Below are 23,295 nucleotides of genomic sequence, written 5' to 3'. Positions count from 1 at the left end.
AGGGTGTACCCCGCCTCCTGCCCGTTGACAGCTGGCATAGGCTCCAGCACTCCTGCGACCCTCGTGAGGATAAGCGGCTAAGAAAATGGATGGATATGAAGTCATATTTTAAGTTGAGTTTTGATAGTTGACTAAATCAAAGTTTAGAAAGCCATAAATAGTAGCTTTAACTCTTCGGGATTTCGATATTACTCATCATAATCGTGATTATTATTTTCCACAAAATCACCCAGCCCTACCGAGTAAGGTGACGCTTATTGATCCGTTTGTGTAGTGACATTTGCCGATGCGGAGTAATAATCACCGCAAAGTCCTCTAATACTGTATAATGGAAAAAAAAGCGTTAAAAAAATGTATTTACAATTTGAGCAACCGCGATACGACCGGATGGAAATCGTCCAGCGTTGGACATCAAAGTCGAGGGTGAAATTTTCGATTTGGGAAAACCTAAGCGAGAATGTCGTGGCACGTATGGTTGCTGTGGTCCTGCAGTTCGAAGGCCTCTTCGCCGGCGACAACCAAAACCAAAAAGCTCATCGTCTGTCTGTCTGTCTGTCTGTCTGTCTGTCTGTCTGTCTGTGTGTGTGTGTGTGTGTGTGTGTGTGGGGTGTCTCGTCTGCACACACCATTAAATATTCATCCCGCTGCTCATATTTCTCCCCCTCATCCATCCACTCCTTCCGTCCCCTCTCCCTTCCATTTTCCTCCGTCGCCCTGATTGCTCTCTGTCATCCCTTGCTCTTTCTTTCTTTTTTTTTTCTTTCTTTGTGGAGCAATATTCTTTTCCTCCCTTTTGTCTGCTTCGCAAACATCGCCCGCGCCGTCCCGTCCTCTGCGTGTCACTGCGGGTCTATCCGTCGGTCCGTCTGGCCTCCCGTCACGGTTCCGTCCGCCTCCCATCTGTCTCCCACTTCCCGCTCTGTCTCTCCGACCCAGTCGCCCAGCGCGGCCGTCTGCGAGCGGGTCTGAGCGGGTCCGGGCTCTTGTCAGGATTACGCAGCGTCAGGTTGGCCAACACGGACGGCGGCGCTGGGGAAACAAAATGTTCCTCTCGGCGCAAAGCCGCGCTAATCTGCCCTCCTCATCCCCTCCGCGCTACGTCCGATTACCGCAAGCCGCCCGTGAGGTCAGCCGGGCGAGTCGAAAGAGAGAGACAGCTCGACGGGCAGACAGACGGGTGCTTCTCGCTGATTAAATGACGACAGATCGGGTCCGCTAGCAAGTGCTCCGATTGGCAAGACGGGAGAGACTGCAGACGACGCCATATTTCCAAAAATATTGGCTCCCCTGTCTTAACTCACATCTGATTTGAAGCGCTATCCTATTCTAAATCCATCTCTTTCCATATGATATCGCCCTCCTTTTGCATTTACAGTGAAGAAAATAAGTATTTGAACACCCTGCTGTATTGCAAGTTCTCCCACTTAGAAATCACAGAGGGTCTGAAATTTTCATCATGGCCACTGTTAGAGAGATAATCTAAAAAGAAAAATCCAGAAATCACAATGTATGATTTTTTTCTAAACGCTTTTGTTTGTGTGATACAGCTGCAAATAAGTATTTGAACACCCGAGAAAACCAATGTTAATATTTGGTGCAGTAGCCTTTGTTTTCAATTACAGAGGTCAAACACTTCCTGTAGTGGTTCAGCAGGTTTGCACACACTGCAGGAGGGATTCTGGCCCACTCCTCCACACTGATCTTCCCTACATCAGACAGGTTTCTCCACTGTTGCTGAGAAACATGGAGTTTCAGCTCCCTCCAAAGATTTTCAATTGGGTTTAGCTCTGGAGACTGGCTAGGCCACGCCAGAACCTTGATTTTCCTGGCTGTGTGCAAGACCCAGCCACGACCCCACCTTCAATGCTCTGACAGAGGGGAAAAAGGGTTTTCCCAAAATCTCCCAATACATGCTCGCGGTCATCCTGTCCTTAATACAGTGCGGTCATCTTGCCGCACGTGCAGAAAAACACCCACAAAGCACGATGCTACCACCCACTTGCTTCACAGTAGGGATGGGGTTCTTTGGATGGAACTCATCATTCGTCTTCCTCCAAACACAGTTAGTGGATTTATGACCAAAAAATTTTTTCGGCCTCATCTGACGACAAAACCTTCCTCCCATGACTCCTCTGTATCATCCAAATGGTCATTGGCGAACTTAAGACTGGCCTTGACATGTGCTGGTTTAATCAGGAGAACCGTTCTGTGCCATTCACCTGCGATGAAAATTTCACACCCCTCCTTGATTTCTAAGTGGGAGAACTTGCAATATAGCAGGGGGTTCAAATACTTATTTTCTTCACTGTATAACCGCAACTCTGAAAAACACATGACATTATTCACTTCAATATCCATACAAAAAAATAAATAACGACATTCGACATCCAAGTGGTAGCCATATTGCTTGCAATGTCTGTCCATTACGTCAGACCGGGACATTCGCCATTGAAAACATGCTGTGCCACCTACGATGGGACACAAAAGCTCTTTTCAAAGAAGAGAACATCTCACACTCGAGTGAAGTGCCCGGGGCAAAGTTACCCTATCGTTTCGAGGCATATTTAGATGATTTGCGGATAACTTCTAACTAACAACAGAGGTCCCAGACGGTATGTATGAGCCAAGCCGATCGTAAACGTCCGCCATGGACGAGGCGACGCCGAAGCCGCCCGCCGCGGACACAATCAAGTGAAGTCACACAGGCAATATTACCCTACCGTTTCGTTCCAAACCATATTTAGATGACATGCGGATCACTTCTAACTAACAACCGACTCCCAGACAGTATGTATGAGCCAGCCCCGCTGAAGCTGTGCTCTGCGCCGATGGATACATTGACACATTTTAGCACGCCTGACTTACGTACGCGGATCTTTTGTTGCGTTCTGAGAGGATTACCCCCCTCCCCCAAACTATATATTTTTTAGTAGCTGTATACACACCTACCTGTCATTTGGAACCCACGAAGCTCTCGTCCTTTGCACCCGTGGAATCCATTTTTCAAGACAAACCCGGTCTTTTTGAAATGTATGAAGAATGAATCCTTCCTCCCGAGTGTTTGAACAATATCCAGCAATACAACAAGCCGGTGTTTTTGCTAACACGAAGGAACAACGAGCTACCTTCCAGCAGGTAAAACTAGTAGAAACATACGAGACCGCCTGAGTGGGGGACTGCTACTATCGTCACTTCCTTCTAGGTCAAAATCATGTTGTGTGGTGAAAAAACGGATGGGTCCATTCCGGCTGCCTTTTTTTTTTTTTTTATTTATTAATAACATACTAAAAATCATGCATTTCATGACAGTGGACCTTTAAGATGTAATTGCAGAGGGTGGATTTAGCATGGTATGTCACATGAATTCATATCTGAGTCACGGCAAATTATTTTGGCAATATAGTGTATTGTACATCTCATTTAAACAATAAATGTTTTGTGTTTCAGCTTTGACGGCCTACACGTACCTAACCATCTTTGACCTCTTCAGGTGAGCCTGACGATATCGTCACCATCATCATCAGCAGCCCACTCGTGTGGAAGCGCGCGTTTTGGCTTTGCTTCTCCGACTCATGAAAAATGAAGTTTGAGATGAATTAAAGAACGGCGGAAGGAGGCGTAAACTTCGCATGACCTCCATGTTCCAAAAGTTCACTTCGAAGTTAATTTTCTTGTTTTGTAATATCCAAGTTCATTCTTTTAAAAAAAAAAAAAAAAAAATGTTTTTGTCTTCTGTGCTATAGTTTGATCACGTGTCTGATCAGCTCCTGGGTGAGCATGAAGAAGCCCAGCCAGGTCTTCTCTTTCGGGTGAGTCCACAAACGACGCAAATAAGTTCAGATCGGCAGACATGTGACGTCAACACAACTCCTGTTCAGTGTTGTGAAAAAGTATTAAAGTAAGCTCTTCAAATAAAGACGCTACAAGATTTTTAACATTCGCAGTTGACATTTACTTTAAAACTAAGCATCAAACAAAAATTCATTTCAAGTTTTCAACCAAACTACGTAAATTTGCCTTAGGGAAGTCCACTAGCTTAATGCTAACACAATGCAAGAGGGTCTCGGTGAGCTAGCAAAATTAGCATCGGTGTTGTATCTCCTTTACCAACAAATATTTTAACACAAAATGGTACATACATATAGATAGATAGAAAATGTAACAATGCTTCACGGAATATATTCTTTATCTTCTGCATAAAAAAATGTACTGCAGCTGACTGAGTAGACTGTCTTCGTGTAGATATGTATCTTTCCAGTCAACTGCTTTAAATTTGCCTTGGGGACGTCCACTACCTTAATGCTAACACAATGAATAAGCGTCTCGATGGGCTAGCGAAATTAGCATCGGTGTTGCATGTCCCTTACGAACAAATATTTTAACATAAAATGGTACATATAGATAGACAGACAGACAGACAGAAAATGTAACAATGCTTCACGGAATATATTCTTTATCTTCTGCATAAAAAATGTACTGCAGCTGACTGACTATTTGCGACTGTCTTCATGTTGATATGTATCTTTCCAGTAAACTGCTTTAAATGTAATTATATTATGACTACATTTTTATAAAGTACAATGCTGTAGAATGCTATTGTTTTCTTGCAAAGTATACAATATGTACTGTATGTGTGTTAGCTTGTATGGGCATGTGTGTTTGTACGTATGCTCCTGTGTGTGTGTGTGTGTGTGTGTGTGTGTGTGTGTGTGTGTGTGTGTGTGTGTGTGTTTGTTTGCGGCTGACAGGTGAACTTTGAACTGGAGCTGTGGAAAAGCGGCCCTCAAGTGGAAATCTGCTTTTCAGCTTCACTAGGCCCCTCTGTCTAGCTATATGCATAAGCGTGTTCTTGTGTGCGTGTGTTGGTACGTGTGTGTGTGTGTGTGTTGCAGCAGACGTGTGTGCGCTTTTGTGCGTGTTCACTGGAGCGCGTCATCAGTATTGTGTGGACACAAACATACAGACAACAACCATGCGTCGCGTTTCATATTGTTGCGTCTCAAACGCCGCTTTCCAACGAGGATTAGCGCCACTAGTGCAGGGGCGGACGCCTCGAGCCGCAACATGGCCGCCGCGCTGCCGGCCAAGCGGCGCTCGCCACGCCCAGCGCAGTCGTCACGGGCCAACCTATTAACCCGCAAGCGTTGCCTAATGGGCTCATTGTTTGCCGAAAAAAGCTTTTTGTCTGATTAGGAGGAATGTCCAGGGTGGGGGGGTGGGGGCGTCCTCGGATTAAGACAGAATTCCTTTCCTACGCCGTTAATTTGCATTTGTTCACAAGGCTACAGGTACGCCCTGGAGTGGTCGCCATCGAGACACACAAGCGTTCACATTGTAGTCTTTATTCAAATTAACGAGTCCACTACTGGGATTATTTGATATGAAAACCACTTGAAACCAGAATTGTAAGAAATCCATCCATCATTCAGAATGGCGCACAAATTGGTAATTGACCCCTCCGTACAGGGCACTAACCACGCCTCCTGAAGTGACGTCACGCCACGTGCGCTGACGTAAGACAAACAATTAATAAAAATGGCAAATACAATACAATACAATACATTCTTAACTGAGAGAGAAGCCATGCTTCTGATTTCATTCAATCGTTCACACGTAGCAGTGTTATGCTAGCGGAGAACGTCTCATTCATTTATACGAGACGTGTATTAAAAATCAAATTTAGGGCATATCTTCGTGCAAACACAGTCTGGTTAAGCTTCGGCCGCGAGCCGGCAAGAAAGCGGCACGTTTGTGCAGTCCGATCATCGCTAAATATCGCTCAACAAAGAATAAGTGTGTCAATCGTTCACACGTAGCAATGTTATGCTAGCAAAGAACGTCTCATTCATTTATACGAGACGTGTATTGAAAATCAAATATAGGGCATATCTTCGAGCAAAGATATCTGTTCCGGGTGATATTAGATGGATTCAGTTGATGATGCGGTCTTCCACAAAGTTTGATCAATCGAAGGCATTTTTCGTACTGGGTCTTCGGTTTTGGAAAGGGTACGAATGGAACTCCACCAACTAGCCTTTCAGGATACCTGTCGTCACTGTCGTCAAAGTCCGTGACTACACCTCTTAACCATATTTTTTGTTAAATAATCCAAATACGCGATAAAACGCTAACTAAACCTATACTGGACCATGCAATGTTGTCTGAAAAAAATGACGGGAGCAAAAAGGGGCGTGGTTTATGCAGATCTCTGGCCTCTGATTGGTCAGTGACGCAGATTGCGCAATATCCACGGAGGGGTCAATTGGCTGTCTGTTGTCAGCTGGGATAGGCTCCAGCACTCCCCACAACACTTGTGAGAATAAGTGGCCAAGAAGATGGATGGATGGATGGATGGGTAGGTGTGTGGAAATTGGATGGATGGATGGATGGTTGTCAGTTCTTTCCCCGATTCTCTTGAAAAGACTTTTTGGAGGATTTTGGGATCATATTGGATAATATCAATTTTTTTTTTGTTTATTTTCTAAAATAAGAGTTGATAAGACAAAATATTTTAAGATGGTCAGCCAAAATTGCTACTAGTGTGGACTGTATAATGTGTACTATTGATTAAATCGTTGGGGGGAACCCACATCATACACAAGATATTCTCCCCCCCCCCCCCCCAATATCATGTGGCGCTTATTGCCACATTATTACTGATTTATGCAGTGCGGCTGTTCCCCGTCCGACTGTACATCCACTGTATCGACACGCAAGCATTGACAATTACACCTACGGAGTATTTAATTGTAAATAATGTTGACAAACTGGGCCGAACGCTCACAAACACTGTCAGAACATGTTAACCCCACACAGAGATTTCCAATGAAGATTCAAACCTGTGTCTCCTGACCTGCAAGACCGACGCGCTAACCGCAAGGCCACGATCTGCCTAAATCTTGAACAATAAAATGCACGACAGCAAGCACGGTTCGCCGTTTGGTAGAGCCAAACCTTATATGTTTGGAATGTCAAAGCGACGTTCCCCTGTATGTTATTAACGTTATTAGTGTGTTATTAATGTTATTAGTGTGTTATTAACGTGTCATCAGCAAGTTTTTTTCTATGTACACACCCAATAAGACAGTAGATGGCGAGAGGTGACAGGGTCGCCAACAGCTCCTGTACTGCGTGTGTGTGTGTGTGCGTGTGTGTGTGTGTGTGTGGTGTGTGTGTGACGATACATGAGTCTGTGCTTGTGTATTTTTTTTTTGTATACGTGTGTGTGTGCATCTTTGTGTATCTTCCGATTGTTTTTATTTGAATCACTCGTGTTGATGTGTGAGGTTATGCGTGTGCGTGATTTTGTGTCTTTTTTTTTTGTTTTTGTTTTGTTTTTTAAACCACCAATCAGTGGACCAACCGGGTTTGTTTCTGGTCTTGACCATGTGACCCGCTTGTGTTCAGGTTTGACCGTCTGGAGGTTTTGGCTGTTTTTGCCTCCACTGTGCTAGTCCAGTTGGGGGCCTTGTTCATCCTCAAGGAGAGGTGTGTATGCGACCCCCCCCCCCCCACACACACACACACACACACACAGCATAAGTATCATGAAGCATATTTGATGATTTGAAATCTCTCACACGTCTTTTGTTCATCTCTCCGTCACTCTGTCTGCCTCCATTAAAATTTCAATTATTTTTTATTTCCACAACAACACCAAATATTTCTCTAGCTGCTTCCATAATTGCACAAAGTGGGGGTTCCCCGGCACCCCAGCTTTGGCACCCAAACAGAACAGTTGGACCGCATCCTTATCTGCTCTTCCCCTACAACTTGTGTTTACTCCAACTCGGCCGTGGGTTAGCACATATTTGACATAGTTGAGTTGATTCAAACATTTACACGCTGAAATTGCAATAAAAAGGAGCTCTTTTGTGTCACCAACACATTCTGGAAAAAGGCTTAAAACAACTGCCAGTCTGGGAAATCTACATTACGCACAACAAGGTGTGTGGAGTCAGCACTGTTGCCCGCAATGCGAGCGCTGCAGGAAATTTAACGTTCATCACTGGGAAAAATAGCAACCAAAGATGAGAAACATGAACGGGAAACCTTGAAATCGATCTTCTGTTTCCCGTCTGTAGAAGTGTCGAGCGGGGGGCCGGGCAAACCCGTTTGTTCAAGCAACAATTTATGATTTTCTATTTTCATTTGGAGGGAAAGATAAAACAAAGTCCGACGTATCCTGTTCACCGTGATTTGCAGAAATCCCCTTTTATTAGCATTTGTTTCTGAATCTTTGCAATTATAAGTGATCCCGTCATTTGTAATTTTTTTTAAAATCTTAATCTTGACAGTCCTGGGGTTCCACTATACATGTGAAATCCACATCTAAATGTCGGTCGCCACTTTTATTTTTATATTATGGATTATTTATCGTCTTTTCAATTTTGTGAGTGAGACTACGACCGTTTGCTCACCAGTCAAGCGACACAAATTCACATGACCTGAAAGAATGTCAAATGTTGGGCTCAGGTATTAAGACTAGATAAACTAGCCTGGTTGATCGTTGCGCCTATGTGGTGGCCATGTTGGGAAGGTCGTTGTGACCAATAAGACAATGGCGCCCATTTCGTCTTATTATATTTTGACAAACAAAAGACTAAATTTGGATGTTTCAGATTATAAATTTATAAACCTCACTCAGTACATTTGTAATTGAAATTTTATTTGGTACATACATAAGCCGCACCTGTGTAAAATCTGCGAGTGCCCACATTGAAACGCAAGTTATTTACAAAGATGGTACACAGAGTTTTCAAAGTTTTAATACCTTAGCTTAGCTTAACATAGCAGCAACACGGTACCACCAACAGCGCTGTTAAAAAAAAAAACACGCGAGCACGAAGCTAACGCTTGTGCAGCACTAAAAGGGACAGTTTGGTGAAAAAAAAAACAATACCGGTAAAAATAACAGAGACACAGCAGTAACACACCAGCAAGACCCTAGCGCAGCGCTAACGCTAGCGCGGCACTAACCGGGTTGGTTTAAAAAAAACATACCGGTAAAAATCACTCAGACACAGCAAAACACTAGCACAACGCTAACCCTAGCGCAGCTCTAATAGGGCCGGTTAAAAAAAAAAACATACCGGTAAAAGTCACTTCCTCGGCACATATATTCCACCGGTCTCTCACTTACCTTTTCCACTTGAGTGCCCCCTTGCGACCGTTAGAAAATAATGATCAAATTAGCCGCATCACTGCATAAGCCGGAGGGTTGAAAGTGTGTGGAAAAAAGTCACGGTTTATAGGCCGGAAATTACGGTACTTCTAACTTGAGGAAACGCTCCAAAAACTGCAGATATTTTGGCCCCGGTCCCGGTCCAAGTGGAACAGGGAACCGCACTTAACAACACGGCAACATGAGTTGATCCGCTCGAACATCTCATATTTTATATTTATCTAAATACTTTATGGATGTTAAAGTTGAATGTATTACTTGACCGAGCATTGTTAGGAAGTATGTCACAACGCAGAATGAGCTAACTTCCAATGTAGCAAACTTTCCTGACACTTTTTGTTGAGTCGCAGGTCACCATAGCAACAGCTAGGCATGAAATAGTTAAACTGACCTCAACGTGACCACCCTCCCTCCCGTCCCTCTGTTTTAACTGTAGACATGGTGGACTGGTCCCCACTGGGATTCTGTAAAGTACTGATCTTTGTCTGGCTGCTTTCTGACTGGCTGGGTGGGCTAGGGTGGGCTGGGTATGTTTGGGGGCTGGGGGGTTGGGGGGGGGGCTCGTTAGGGTTAAATTAAAATGGAAAAAGTTTGCTTAACTGAGCGGAGAAACACAAGAGGAACGTGTGCGCGCCTGTCCGTCCCTCACAGTTGGGGGGGGCCGAAGATGTCCAACTGCTTTTGTTTTGGTCTCAAGTGTCCACCCCGGTGACTCGCTGCCCCCTGCTGGTGCGGAGTCTGGAACGCGACGCATTAGCAGATGGGTTCCTCGTCGTAGTCGGACAGTACGCCGACAAACAATGGAGGTCAGGGTACACGGGAACTGTCTGAGGTCTCACTGTGAGGCAGATGAGCCAACCGCTAATACACCGCGCTGCCACTGTTATTATTTTTAACTCGTTGACCGAAGCATTTACTGCCGCCAAAATATATTGAATTACGTTTTTCACTGGGTAGCCTTGGAAGAGAGTCACACTCAGCTTGTTTTTGAATTTCAGCTTTGCAAACCACTGTAACGATAAACACAAACCTGTTGGGGGCAGCGTTGCATCTCTTCGGATTTGAGATCAGCACAGTTTTTGAATAGAAGATTCAGATTAATCGTTAAATCCCGGCTTGTTAGGGGATAAAATGCCGACACGTTTAAAGTCCGACAAGTTTTGGCGCCTCACAATTGAATAGAGTATTTATATGTGTTGTCTAATTTTTAGAAAATAATCGTTAACTTGGAATTTTCTGGCTGTATTTTTGTATTCTTTTGTTTCACACAACGTCCCAACGTCATTGGAATTGGGTTTATATTGAGTGTAAAATAAGTATAAGGTAAAATGTCCATTTTAATAACGATAAGAAAAGATGCATAACGCTGAGTCTTAATAATTTAACTTTTGACATCACTTTGTGTATTGATTTGGCTTCCCCCTCATGAACCTTTCGACGCTCATCCATACAGGATTTACTTTGTGAAATCTTTCTAGAATTCCAAATTTGCGGTCGCAGGAGGTTCCATTGTCCCAACTTTTCCCGACATCACGGCACTCCGTGCTTGAAAGGTTCCACAGCAGACGGACACCCTGACACACGCGTGTGTGCCTGTTTGGGGTGTCGATGCGCATTTGTGTTAATGTACTTCCTGTTTGTTCTCACCTTGTCTACTTTTATTTGTCATTCGTCTCAATCACTCCAATTCGCTCGCTCGCCCCTTGCACACACGCAAGCACACACACAAAACACACACGAATACAAGTAAAAGCTGTGCGATATGTCCTGAATATTACAATATTACGTATTCACGGCAAGCAACTATCTATACAAAACGAAGATGCCTTTTCGCGGAGTAGGCGTAGCTAGCTTGCTAACTTCAAGCCGCAATGGCGCCAGATGACCTCTGATGCAAACGAGAGTGCTCACTTCCTTGAGTACGTTCTGCAATCCAATACAGTGCTGCCTTGGTTCTCGACCGCAATCTGTTCCAGAAATCGGTTCGAAAACTGAATCCATGTTTCCCATTACAATGAATGGAAAAAGAAATAATGTGTTCCAAGCTTAAAAAAATTCAAATTTTAAAGCATTTTTTTAGCTTTTCGTGATCATAAACTGCATAGTAGAAATACATGTATAGTTTACTTTATATAATAAAATAATTTCAGAAATATATTTATTTTTTTGCGTAAAATGTATGCTTTAGTAGTAGAGTGCGCCAGGCTGGTAGTGCATTGCCTTATCTGTAGTGACTCGACCCCCAGCCTTGTAAACTTTTTTTATTAAGAAATGAAGTAAGTAAAAGTAATGTTTCCCATTACAATGAATAGCAAAAGAAAAAATGCGTTCCAAGCTTAAAAAATTGGGATTTTTAAAGAATTTTTTTTAGCTTTTCCTGATAATAAACTGCATAGTAGAAATACATGTATAGTTTAAATACTATATAATAAAATCATTTCAAAAATATATTTATTTTTTGCTTAAAATGTATGCTTTACTAGTAGAGTACGCTAGGCTGGGAGTGCATTGCCGTGTCTGTAGCGACTCGGCCCCCAGCCTTGTAAACATTTTTTTTTTTAATCAAGAAATGAAGTAAATGAAAGTAATGTTTCCCATTACAATGAATGGCAAAAGAAATAATGCGTTCCAAGCCTAAAAAATTGGGCTTTTTAAATATATATATATATTTTTTTTTAGCTTTTCCTGATAATAAACTGCATAGTAGAAATACTATACTAATTTTTGCGACTCGGCCCCCCATTCTTGTCACCTTTTTTTACTAAGAAAAGTGCAGAATAACTTTAAGCAAACAATAATGAGGGTGGGAATTTTTATTTTTTTATTTTTATTTTTACAAAAAGTAACAAGAAATTTGTAACTCGAGTTAACAAACAAAACAAAATTGCAGAAATGCTCTAACAACTGTACGCATCAAATGTCTTTGGGGGTGGCGACTCGCCCACTTGTAACAAAAAACGAATCTAATGTCATTTGTTTCTGCTGTCTCTTCAGAACATTTCTGTTCCATCATTAAAATTTCGGAGTGCTCTGCTACATTCCGATTTATTGGGGTGATGAAGTTCGACGAAATGATGGATTTCGTTCCACTTGGCAGAGATGGCTTTGTCAGCGCTTGGGACAAACAAGAGTCACTACCGGGACGCGTCTGTGTACAGCAGGGGTCACCAACGCGGTGCCCGCGGGCGCATGGTAGCCCGCGAGGACAATTTAAGGCGCCCGCGAGGCATCTTCTAAAAATACCACAGCTTGAAATTTTGAATCTGACTTGCTTATTTTATTTCAATTTTTAAAATACCTGCAATGTCACATCATGCAAAAAAAATTAACATGTTGGCCTTCATACAATCAGTTTTTGCGAAGTAGCCCTCAGCCTCAGAAAGGTTGATGACCCCTGATGTGCAGGGGCTGCGTTATACAGAATAACAAAAGTCCGCTGATTGCGCCGCGCGCCCTATGTCATTTTTGGGGGGCATTCGAATAGACAATCACAAAATGCGTCGCGGGTGGGTCACCTGCTTGGAGTGGGAATTCACAAAGCGTGTCGTGGGTCAGGTGATCTGGCTGCGCTCAATATGTTATTTACGTTTTTTTTTTTTTTTTTTTCAGTAGCGTTCGAGTACTGATTTTCGTTCGAAAACGGAAGCAAAAAAATCTCGAGATTTTCGTTTGAAAACGGAGGCTTTAATGTACTACGCACTTTTCAGTCTTTGGATATTTTCACCAATTCTTCAAACACGAAGACTGCTTTTAAGAACTCTGAATTCACTCGACAAGCACTTTATCCCACATTTTGAATCCAGCAGCTAATGTGTGACGCTACTGTTGTGCTTTGTCTTGCTAGCGTGGAGCGCTTCGTGGAGCAGCCCGAAGTCCATACGTGAGTATTCCTTTTTCATTTGTCGCACGCACGCACACGGCAGCTGGAGACGACCCCGACGCAAGCCCCCGTCCGCGATGCGACCAATCGGGCGCTGGGGCACCACGAGCGTTGTTTTATCGACCGTACGTTTGCATTGTTGTAAAAGCGAGTTAGCGTGTTATTTTAAGGGATTAGTGCGTTCTGACAGTTGCACACGTGTGTGCTGATAAAAGTGCCACTAATCACACGGCACAATCCCGTTAGGTGCCTAAAACTTCGGCTCCAAACAATCACACAGTCAGAGCCCAATCAGAAGAGATTAGCGGGCAACAGCGAAGGGGGGGGGGGATGTTTGCGTCTATGCGCCGACACCTGTCCGTCTCACACGCTGTCCAATCACGCTCGGTCGGGGAGGGAGGACGTGCATGTGTGTGTGTGTGTGTTTTTGTCCCTCGCGGGAGGGAGGGGGGGGGGAGTAATCTGGTCACAGGAGATAGGTTTTAGGCTCGCGGAGTTTTAGCGTCTCAAAGCCGTCACTAATCTTTGATCGTGGAGAGGACGACGACAACAATGAAACGACGACGAGTTGATTTCAACTTGAAACGAAAGTGACAGTCGGTAACCGTGTCAGAAAATGGAAAAAGTCTCACTGATGCAGGAGTGGGCGTTGACTCCTGCTCCCCTCTGCTGTTTAATTGATAAAGAATCTGAATCATATTTATCGGCCAAGTATGTAACAACACCCAATCCCGAGTTAGCAATGGTTAGCTTGATGGAGAAATGTTCTGATATCAATTTGTTTGAAGGCAAATAAAATAGTACTGCATCGCTCTTCACTTGCGACATAGTTTCCATTCAATCAATTCCCAATGATTTCCATCCATCCATTTTCTTTGCCGTTTATCCTCACAAGGTTCCCGGGAAGTGCTGGAGCTTATCCCATCTGTCAACAGGCAGGAGGCGAGGTACACCCTGGACTGGTTGTCAGCCAATCGCAGGGCACTTCGAGACAATCACACCTAGGGGCAATTTAGAGTATCCAATTAATGTCGCATGTTTTGGTGATGTGGGAGGAAACGGGAGTGCCCTGAGAAAACCTACGCAGGCACGGGGAGAACATGCATACTCCACACAGGCGGGTTCGGATTTGAACCTGGGACCTCAGAACTGTGAGGCCAATGCTTTCCAGTTGAAGCACCGTGTAGGGCGCATATCCACAAAAGATATTCTGTCGAAGGAGTTCTGCAGGGCTCCATTTTAGAGCCCTTGTTGGTCTTAAATTGCTTCCGTGTTTATTTCATCGTCCATCCATTTTCTTCGCCGCTTATCCTTACGAGGGTCGCGGGGAATGCTGGAGCCTATCCCAGCTGTCAATGCGCAAGAGGCGGGGTACAACCTTAACTGGTTGCCAGCCAGAGTTGAACCCGCGACCTCAGAACTGTGATGCTTTATCAGCTGAGCCACCGTGCCGCCCAGAATTTTAAATGTTCAACAATTTAATAATGAGCCTTCCAACTGCAAGTTTTTGCCACATCCCTAGAATTTACGGGCGCAGCAGATTAATTGGCCAGCCCATCCGGGCTGGGGTCAAAGTTCCTGTCAGGTTCTAATCGTTGAAACTTTACCTTGCACGGAGATGCTAAATTGTGTTTTTTTTTTTGTTTGTTTTTTTGTTTTGGTGTGTGTAGCGGTCGCCTGCTGGTGGGCACTTTCGTGGCTCTCTTCTTCAACCTGCTGACTCTCATGTCCGTACGCAACAAACCCTTCGCGTGCGTGTCCCAAGGTATGGCAACACTCTCTCCGCATGTGCACACACGCAGTAATAACAGTAATAATAATAATAATCCTCAGACTCTCAAGGGAAGAACAACAATTTATCTTTTGTCCTCATGCTGGATTATGTTTATGAGGATGATAAAGTCAGACATCATGTCACAGAGTTTCAAAGGTTACACTGTCATAATAATATCCAAATGTCAACAAATGTTTAATATCACATTATTTGTCATTGTTTTGGAGACCTTTAGCTTTGCTTCATATGTTAACGGTAATACACCCCATCCTTGATTTCCTTTGTGTACAGACTTCTTCTTCTTGTCCCGTCAGTGGTCGCCACAGCCCATCATCTTAGTCTAATGAATAGAAATAAATATTTGAAATTTGTTTTATTTTATCCATCCATCCATTTTCCGAGCCGCTTAGCCTCACGAGGTTACGGGGAGTGCTGCAGCCAATCCCGGATGTAGGCCGGGTACACCCTGAACTGGTTGCCAGCCAATCACAGGGCACATAGAGACAGACAAGACTCGCACTCACAATCAAATCTACGGGCAATTTAGTCTCTCCAATTATCCATCCAGTTTGTTAGCCGCTTATCCTCACAAGGTTCGCGGGGAGTTCCGGAGCCTATCCCATCTGTCAACGGGCAGGAGGCGGGGTCCATCCTGAACTCGTCGCCAGCCAATCGCAGGGCACATCGAGATAAACAGTCACACTCACAATCGCAGCTAGGAGCAATTTAAAGTGTCAAATTAATGTGACATGTTTTTTGGGATGTGGGAGGAAACCGGAGTGCCCGGAGAAAACCCCACGCAGGCACGGGGAGAACGTGCAAACTCCACACAGGCGGATCCGGGATTGAACCAGGGACCTCAGAACTGTGAGGCCAACGCTTTCTAGATTAACCACCGCGCCGCCTATTTTCACTCCACAAGGACGTTAAGCGAAGGCGAGCGCCTGGTGGGCGGGTCCGCAACCGCGCCCCCGAAACGGTAACGTGGGTCCCCCCACCTTCCCGTGGGCTCACCACATGTGGGAGGGGCGGGGGACGTCCTCCCGGGAGGAGACGCCCCTCCCCCAGGGAGAAGCCCGGGCACGCTGGAGGGACTACGCCTCGGAACGGCTCGGGATCTCCCCGGGAGAGGAAACTCTCTGGGTGTCCCTGCCAAAGCTGCTGCCCCCGCCACCCAACCTCGGATAAGCGCTAGAAAATGGATGAACGGAAGGAATTTAAGATTTTTTATTTCCTCCCTCTTCCTCCGTGGAGCCACTATGAACTTGTAGGCATGAATGAGGTCACCGCACGAGTGTGTCCCTGTGTGTGAGTCAGCTGTCTACTCTTGCGTTGTGAGCAGTCTCAACATCACTTAACATCTGACATTTTGGGATGGGAGGGGGATGAAATCTCTCTCTCTTTTACTCTTTCTCTCATTTGGAGCGAGACTAAAAGTGTGTTATGCAACCATGTTCCAGACAGTGGGGATGTTTTGTGCCGGCGGGGGGGTTAGTAGCTTGAGTGGGTGAGGGGGAGCGTGAAAGCTGGGACGTGCCAACACACACACTGGGCGAGCAAGCGACTCCTCCTTCACACACACCTCATAAATAAGTCACTCCATTCAAATGTTTGTTTGGACACACTCACTCTTGCAAAAACAAACACAACCCCCGTTCACCCCGCACACAGAATGAGATGGCAGGTCAGGACACGAAGGGAGCGGCGGCGACAAACGTGGCAAACTTGGATCATGGGTTTTTTTTTTGTTTTGTTTTGTTTTTTTTCCTGGCAGGGGCAACGCAGCATCGCTGCATTTTCATTCGGGCCCCATCAACTTGCTCCTGAATAGGGTTAGGGAATCAATTGGGACGAACATCCAATTGTTGCTGGGAATCATTCCAGATCCACCAAGAAACCAAAGCCGAACCTGTCCCCAAAAACTCAAAAGGCCGAATGTTTATTCCGGTAATAATAATAAGATAAAATTGTGATCTGCGGGGAAAACAGGGAGCAGGCGGAGGAACAAATTAGAAAGATGGAGGCACGCACTGGAAAGGAGAGGAGTGAAGATTAGCCGAAGTAAAGAGGAATATATGAGAAGGGCGGTGGGGGAAGAGTTCAAGCTCCAGGGGAGAAGAGATGGCGAGGGTGGATGACTTCAAATTCTTTGGGTCAACAATACGGGGCAATGGTGAGTGTGGTAAGGAAGTGAAGAAACGGGTCCAAGCAGGTTGGCGGAAGGTGTCTGGTGTTTTATGTGATAGAAGAGTTTTTGCGAGGATGAAGGACAAAGGCCGTGTACGGATTAGAGACGGCGGCGCCGAAGAGACAACAGGAAACGGAACCGGAGGTGGCAGAAATGAAGATGTTGAGGTTCTCGCTCGGAGTGAGCAGCTTGGATAGGATTAGAAATGAGCTCAAGCAAAGTTGGATGTTTTGGAGACTTCGATGGTTTGGACATGTCCGGAAGCGAGAGAGTGAGTATGTCATTGGAAGGGTGCTGAGGATGGAGCTGCCTGGCTAAAGAGCGAGAGGAAGACCAAAGAAAAGGTTGACGGATGTTGTGAGCGAGGACAGGAAGACTTTCGGGGTCAGAGAGGAAGATGCACGAGATAGGCTTCAATGGAAAAAGATGACACCCCGTGGCAACCCCTAATCAGGACAAGCAGAAAGGAAAATAATAATCATAATTTGGATCTTAACTTTAGTCCCAAACCTGCTTTCATAATGCTTGAAAAGTTCTCTGTGTGTTTATTTTATTATTTTTGTTGTTGTTGCAGCGGCCAGCAGCAGTTGGCTTCAGGAGCACGTCGCAGATCTGAGCAGAAGGTAATTACTTCAATATCTTCATCCTCCTCCTCCTCCTTTTTGTGGAGCCCACGGTGACGAAACGTCACTCGTCGGCAACACTTGCTCTGATTGGCCGACGCGAGCCCTGGCCGTCTATCTGTCCGTCTCTCCGTCTCTCCATCCCTCTATCCGTCCTTCCCCATTGAGTAGACGAATCCCTAACGTCCAAACCTGTTTAGTAGAATCGAACCTCAGCGGGTCCGTGCCGTCTCGCCTTCTTCCCTCGCGTCGTCGCTACATTGTCTCTCGTAATATTAGCGCTTATCGTCCCTCTGGGGGGGGGTCAACCGCGATTCGCACACACACACACACGTTCAGTGAGCTGTGATTGGCTGAGGTCAAGTGAACAGGACATGCCAGCCTACTTTCGGCACTGCATGTTTATGCCTATATAGGTGTGTGTGTGTGTGTGTATGTGTGTGTGTGTGGGGGGGGGGTCTGGGGAGGTATCGGTCATGCTGCAGGGATTGTAAAGGTCTTGCAACATATTTAAACAACACGAGTATGAAGCAAAGGTCACAATTAGAACGACGAGTTCACCAACATTATTTATGTTTTGTGCATGTGTGTGTGTGGTGTGTGTGTGTGTGTGTGTGTGCGGTGCACAGTCCCCCCCCCACCATCACCATCTCGCCCCCCTCCCCCCATCGCATCGCCACTGTCTGGGTTATATAAAGCATGTCAGCTGGACACATACGAGTCTAAACTCGTCTGTGTGTTTATTAGATTATATACAGTGGTGTGTGCATTTTGTATGAACATAGAGCGAAATTTTGGTTTTTGGGCGATGAACAAGTTTTTATGCAAAATCACTTTTGGAATAAAAATGACCGTCTCCCATTCACAAGGATTCTGGGGGTTGGACATGGGAATGGAAAGAAAGCGCTTTCTAATATCGGACCCAGTGGTTCTTAAGCCGTGTTCGATCGGAACCCCCCGGGGGGTCCGGCAAGTCAGTCGCAGGCGCTCGGCGAAGGTTAAGACACACACGGTGTGTGGTCGTGTTTCCGCAAAGGCCTTTTAGCGCTGTACTTTGCGGTGTGCGGCGGGTCAGTGGCGGACCCGTTCATTCTGGATTTGCTGTTAGGGCACAATGACGCGGCAATGGACCTTTCTGATGCCGATATTAAGCTCCGCCCCCTTAGCCACGTCCCACAACCTCCCAAAATGGCGATTGAACAGAACATGTTTGAAGTGGATTCTCTGTCGCGTATTCCAGATAATATTGCGGTGTGTTTTTTGCCAAATGCGTCAGACTTGTCCAAGAGAGTTCTATAGAGAGGTCTCAACTATTTCACGCAAGGATATGTACACGGAATTAAAATTTTGGACGGAGCACAACGCGCTGTCAGAGTTCCAGCAAAACGTTGGCAATTGATGAAAAAAACGTTTGACGCCTCACAAACTTCATATTGAAATCCAACAGGATAAAATAGTGGAATCGTACTGCGCATGAAAAGCAGGATGAGTTTCTTCGTAACATTAAGTTTTCCAAGCGCACACTACTGACAACCAGCACTGGGTTTGTTTTTTGAATGAAGTGAATTTGTGTGCAAACTATACGTGGTTCATTTGACAAAATAGATACCCGTTTTATGTGTCCTGTCATCATCCAAGCCGCTTATCCTCACAAGGGTTGCGGGAAAAATGGAGTCTGTCCCGGCTAGCTGCAGGCGTAGGGTGGACTACACCCTGAACTGGTCGCCAGTCAGTCGCGGGGGAGCGATCAACACTATCATTGGGAATGGGAATCGATCCCACGGTTTCCGCACCAGGCGGGCATGTGTACCACTACACCATCAGTGAACCGAGACACGTGTTTTGAATTTGAAAAAAAAAAAAAATACATGTGTGACTTTGGCTTCAGTCCATGCAACAAAGTTCCAAAGCACTGCACTACATGGAAAATGAATATTACCAAATGTTAGTGACTAAAGTGTGACATATTTTGGAAAGTTATCTGACGGGAAAAATATCTTTAGCTGGTGAATGAAAAGAGAGCTGATGTCCCCGCAGGAAAGACGATAAGGAATGCGTCAAACACTCCTCCCACGTCGGGAATTTGATCCAACATCAGATTGAGCTTCATAGATGATGTCAGAAGATCAGAATGAAGACATAACCTTGCGGTTTTGCGTTTTTGTTTTTTTTTGTTGTTTTTTTTTTGGGGGGGGGGGGGGGGTGTTTGCCCACTTTAAATGACCGAGTTAAGGCAGTTGAGTCGCTAACAATTCATCCCTCCAAACTTTCTGTTTGTGCAGTTTGTGCGGGATGGTTCCAGGGCTGAGCAGCGTGTTGCTTCCCCGCATGAACCCGTTCGTCCTGATCAACCTGGCGGGGGCGCTGTCGCTCTGCGTCACCTACATGCTCATCGAGATGAAGTAGGAGGACTGCGGCACGCGTCTCGTTACATTTTGTGTGTTTGAGCACGTGGAAATTTTGATGTGGCGTTGGTGTCCGTGTGTGTTGGTGTGTAGCGACTTCAACAGCGTGGACACGGCGTCGGCGGTGGCCATCGCCCTCATGACCTTTGGCACCATGTATCCAATGAGCGTATATAGCGGTAAAGTGCTCCTGCAGGTAACACTCCTATTACTAAATATTTATGACTATATTTACTTGTATTCAATTTACTTATGGCAGATATAAAAAGTCGCCACATCCCTGTTGAAATCCCAGATTCTTGTGATTAAAAAGTGATGTAATAATTATATTATAACATACTTCCTCAGTCACCTAAGTAGGTATTTCCTTACTTGCATATACATTTAAATATTTGCGTATCCATTTTTTTGCTTGCTTCTACACTTGTTAACACTATTATTGACTTGTTTGCTTGTCTATGAAAATCTATACTAATTTAAATGCTGACAGCAATTTCCTTCTTGAGGCTGAAATAAATGATAATACTAAATACTTATACTAATATTATATACTACTTTAAATGGTTAAAACTTTATGCATAGTATTGCAGTATTTACTCATTACCTTGTTTATTGCTATAAATATATCAGTTACTTTTTTGTACTTCGTCCCAAGTTGTTACATTAATATAATAAATAATAAAAAATAATGAACTTATTGAGTGACTAAGACACATCCAGTGGAATGACAGTTATATTTATATTTTTTTTTGTCAAATCATTGTTTGCTTCCTGATTAGTACTTGATCATGTGACTTCCTCTTTCCAGACCACGCCCTCTCACATCATTGGTCAGTTAGACAAGCTTCTACGGGAGGTCAGTCTCTCTCTCTCATACACAAAAAAAAAAACTATATCAAATGTATTAGATTGTTTACAGCTTATCGTTGTGTCCAATCAGGTGTCGACGCTCGACGGGGTGCTTGAAGTCCGCAACGAACATTTCTGGACGCTCGGCTTTGGATCTCTGGTACGTAATACAGTTGTTGTTTTTTTTTTTTTTTTTTTTTCCCCTCTCTCTTCGGCCAACATTTTAAGGGTATAAAGTTGTGGCCTTCGTCCTCGTTGTCGTAGCGACGGCAGACAAGCCCAGTCGGAGATTTATGAGATGTCGCACAACAACATCTGTCATTAAAATAAAAACAACATTCGGGCTTCACCACACTGGCCTTTAATTTTGACATGTCAATCATTTCATGTCCAGAAGCGCCAACGCCCAGCAGGTGGCACACTCTTTTGTGTGTGTGATCCTGTGGTGTGTTTGTGTGCGTGTGTGAGATGTCGGTGTTTGTACATAAACTGTTGCTTGTTGGCCGACTGCTAACAGAGCATCTGTCCGAACTCATTTGACCCCTGACTGCGCGCCTAATGCCCCCCAGGGACAGTGTGTGTGTGTGTTGCAAAGTTAAGGTGCTTCTAGTTGTGTTGATCTGAAAACAGACGTCTCCTGGATGTCGTTGAGAAACTGGAGCGATTCGTTGAAGCTCAACGGACGACGGGAATATGTGACAACATCTAGGATTTGATAACATGTAACAACGCAGAGCAAAATGTAACACATGCCAGTGTGTGATATTTAACACTTACCGCGTATCAACGTATATCCTTTGACAACATGCGTTATAACCTGTGCCAGTGACGTGGGACGATATGACAAGTAACAGCATGTAATTTGGCTTATGGCAAGAGAAAAAAATCAAATATTTAACGCGTAATAATGTGATATAGAACACAGGATGACGTAGAACAATGTGACGTGGCAACATGTAACACATCACATGTAACAGACAATATGTAAAACCCTGTAACATGACAATTTTTCATGTCTAACCCGTGACATGAACAATGGGGCGTGACGTTTAAGGCATGATGGAAAAACATGTCATGTGACCGATGTGTAAGCCGTGACACGCAACGCTTGATCACATGTAACACGAGATGAAAAATGCGACAAAAATGTAACACGTGACATCCGACAATCTGTAGTAACGTGCCCACGTTTAATGGGGTGTTATAGGTGATGTGCAATGTACGATGATATGTGACATGTAAAAATATGTATCAATGTCATAGTTGAACAACATGCAAAACATAACCTAAAACAAGGTGTGAGCGCAACTAACGTGACATGTAACAACATAAAATATGACCTGTGACACTCGGGAGCAACATGTAACATACGATGTGTAACATTACATGGATATGTAACAACACCCCAAGCACAACATTTTTGGGATGTGTAAAGAAAACGGCAGACACGCAGACAGAGGGAAAAAATGGAAACACCACACAGGCAGGATGGGATTTGAACTCCGAATTGAACTCCAGGGCCCAGAAGACCTCAGAATTGTGAGGCAGATGTGCTGCCACATCTCGCCACATTTTTCATAATTTGATTTTTTTTTTTGTTTTTACCCATTTAATGACTGCCTTATTTGTTTCCTGGACTGACTCACATCTTGTCTGACCAAAAATGACGGAGCACAAATAACTTGTTTTACAGACTAATGGGTAAAGCATGGCCCCTTTTGTTTTAAAAAACAAAAACAAAAAACATTATTTTTGATGTTTTGTTTCTGTAGCTGGCTGCACGGTGGCTCAGCTGGTAAAGCGTTGGCCTCACAGTTCTGAGGTCCCGGGTTCAATCCCCGACCCGACGGTGTGGAGTTTACATGTTCTCTCCGTTGCCTCCAAGCACTCCGGTTTCCTCCCACATCCCAAAATTATGCATCAATAATTGGACACTCTAAATTGCCACAAGGTGTGATTGTGAGTGCGGCTGTTTGTCTCGATGTGCCCTGTGATTGGCTGGCGACCAGTTCGGGGTGTAGCCCGCCTCCTGCCTGTTGACAGCTGGGATAGGCTCCAGCACTAGCTGCAACCCTCGTGAGGATAAGCGGCTAAGAAAATGGATAATTACTGTCTAAATGAAAATGACGACAATTTTACTCGCAGCAAAAAAAAAAAATGTTTTTTGGAAGACCTCTGCTGCCCAACAAGGTGCCTGAAGTAAATGAAGTTCTTCATCCTTTTTTTCCTCGCTCTCTGCCGTTCAAAACAGAATCAAAATGTTGTCGAATTTTGTCAAATCGTCACACACGAGGTTGCCGACGTCATCTCGAAGCAACACTGCTGTTGTTGTAATCCCGATTTCCAACCTAGAGGGCGACAGAACTCACGGGTTTATGGCTTCAGTGTACGG

The 23,295-nt window shown here is 44.7% G+C and overlaps 1 protein-coding gene across 1 annotated transcript in view; it reads left to right on the top strand.

The window, feature by feature from the left end:
- The window catches only part of slc30a6 (solute carrier family 30 member 6), a 41,366-nt gene that overhangs the window by 12,756 nt on the left and 5,315 nt on the right, over positions 1-23,295 (top strand). Inside the window, exons 6-15 of the mRNA XM_061836498.1 lie at positions 3,448-3,490; positions 3,744-3,809; positions 7,408-7,488; positions 13,029-13,064; positions 14,735-14,829; positions 17,601-17,649; positions 19,932-20,051; positions 20,148-20,250; positions 20,863-20,910; positions 20,995-21,063. Of these exons, the coding sequence (XP_061692482.1) occupies positions 3,448-3,490; positions 3,744-3,809; positions 7,408-7,488; positions 13,029-13,064; positions 14,735-14,829; positions 17,601-17,649; positions 19,932-20,051; positions 20,148-20,250; positions 20,863-20,910; positions 20,995-21,063 (710 nt within the window). The remainder of the gene's footprint in view (positions 1-3,447; positions 3,491-3,743; positions 3,810-7,407; positions 7,489-13,028; positions 13,065-14,734; positions 14,830-17,600; positions 17,650-19,931; positions 20,052-20,147; positions 20,251-20,862; positions 20,911-20,994; positions 21,064-23,295) is intronic.

This window comes from Syngnathoides biaculeatus, chromosome 12 (assembly GCF_019802595.1).
Source record: "Syngnathoides biaculeatus isolate LvHL_M chromosome 12, ASM1980259v1, whole genome shotgun sequence".
Classification (NCBI taxonomy): Eukaryota; Metazoa; Chordata; class Actinopteri; order Syngnathiformes; family Syngnathidae; genus Syngnathoides; species Syngnathoides biaculeatus.
Note: the sequence above shows the minus strand (reverse complement) of the source record. Positions and strands in the feature narration are given on the sequence as shown.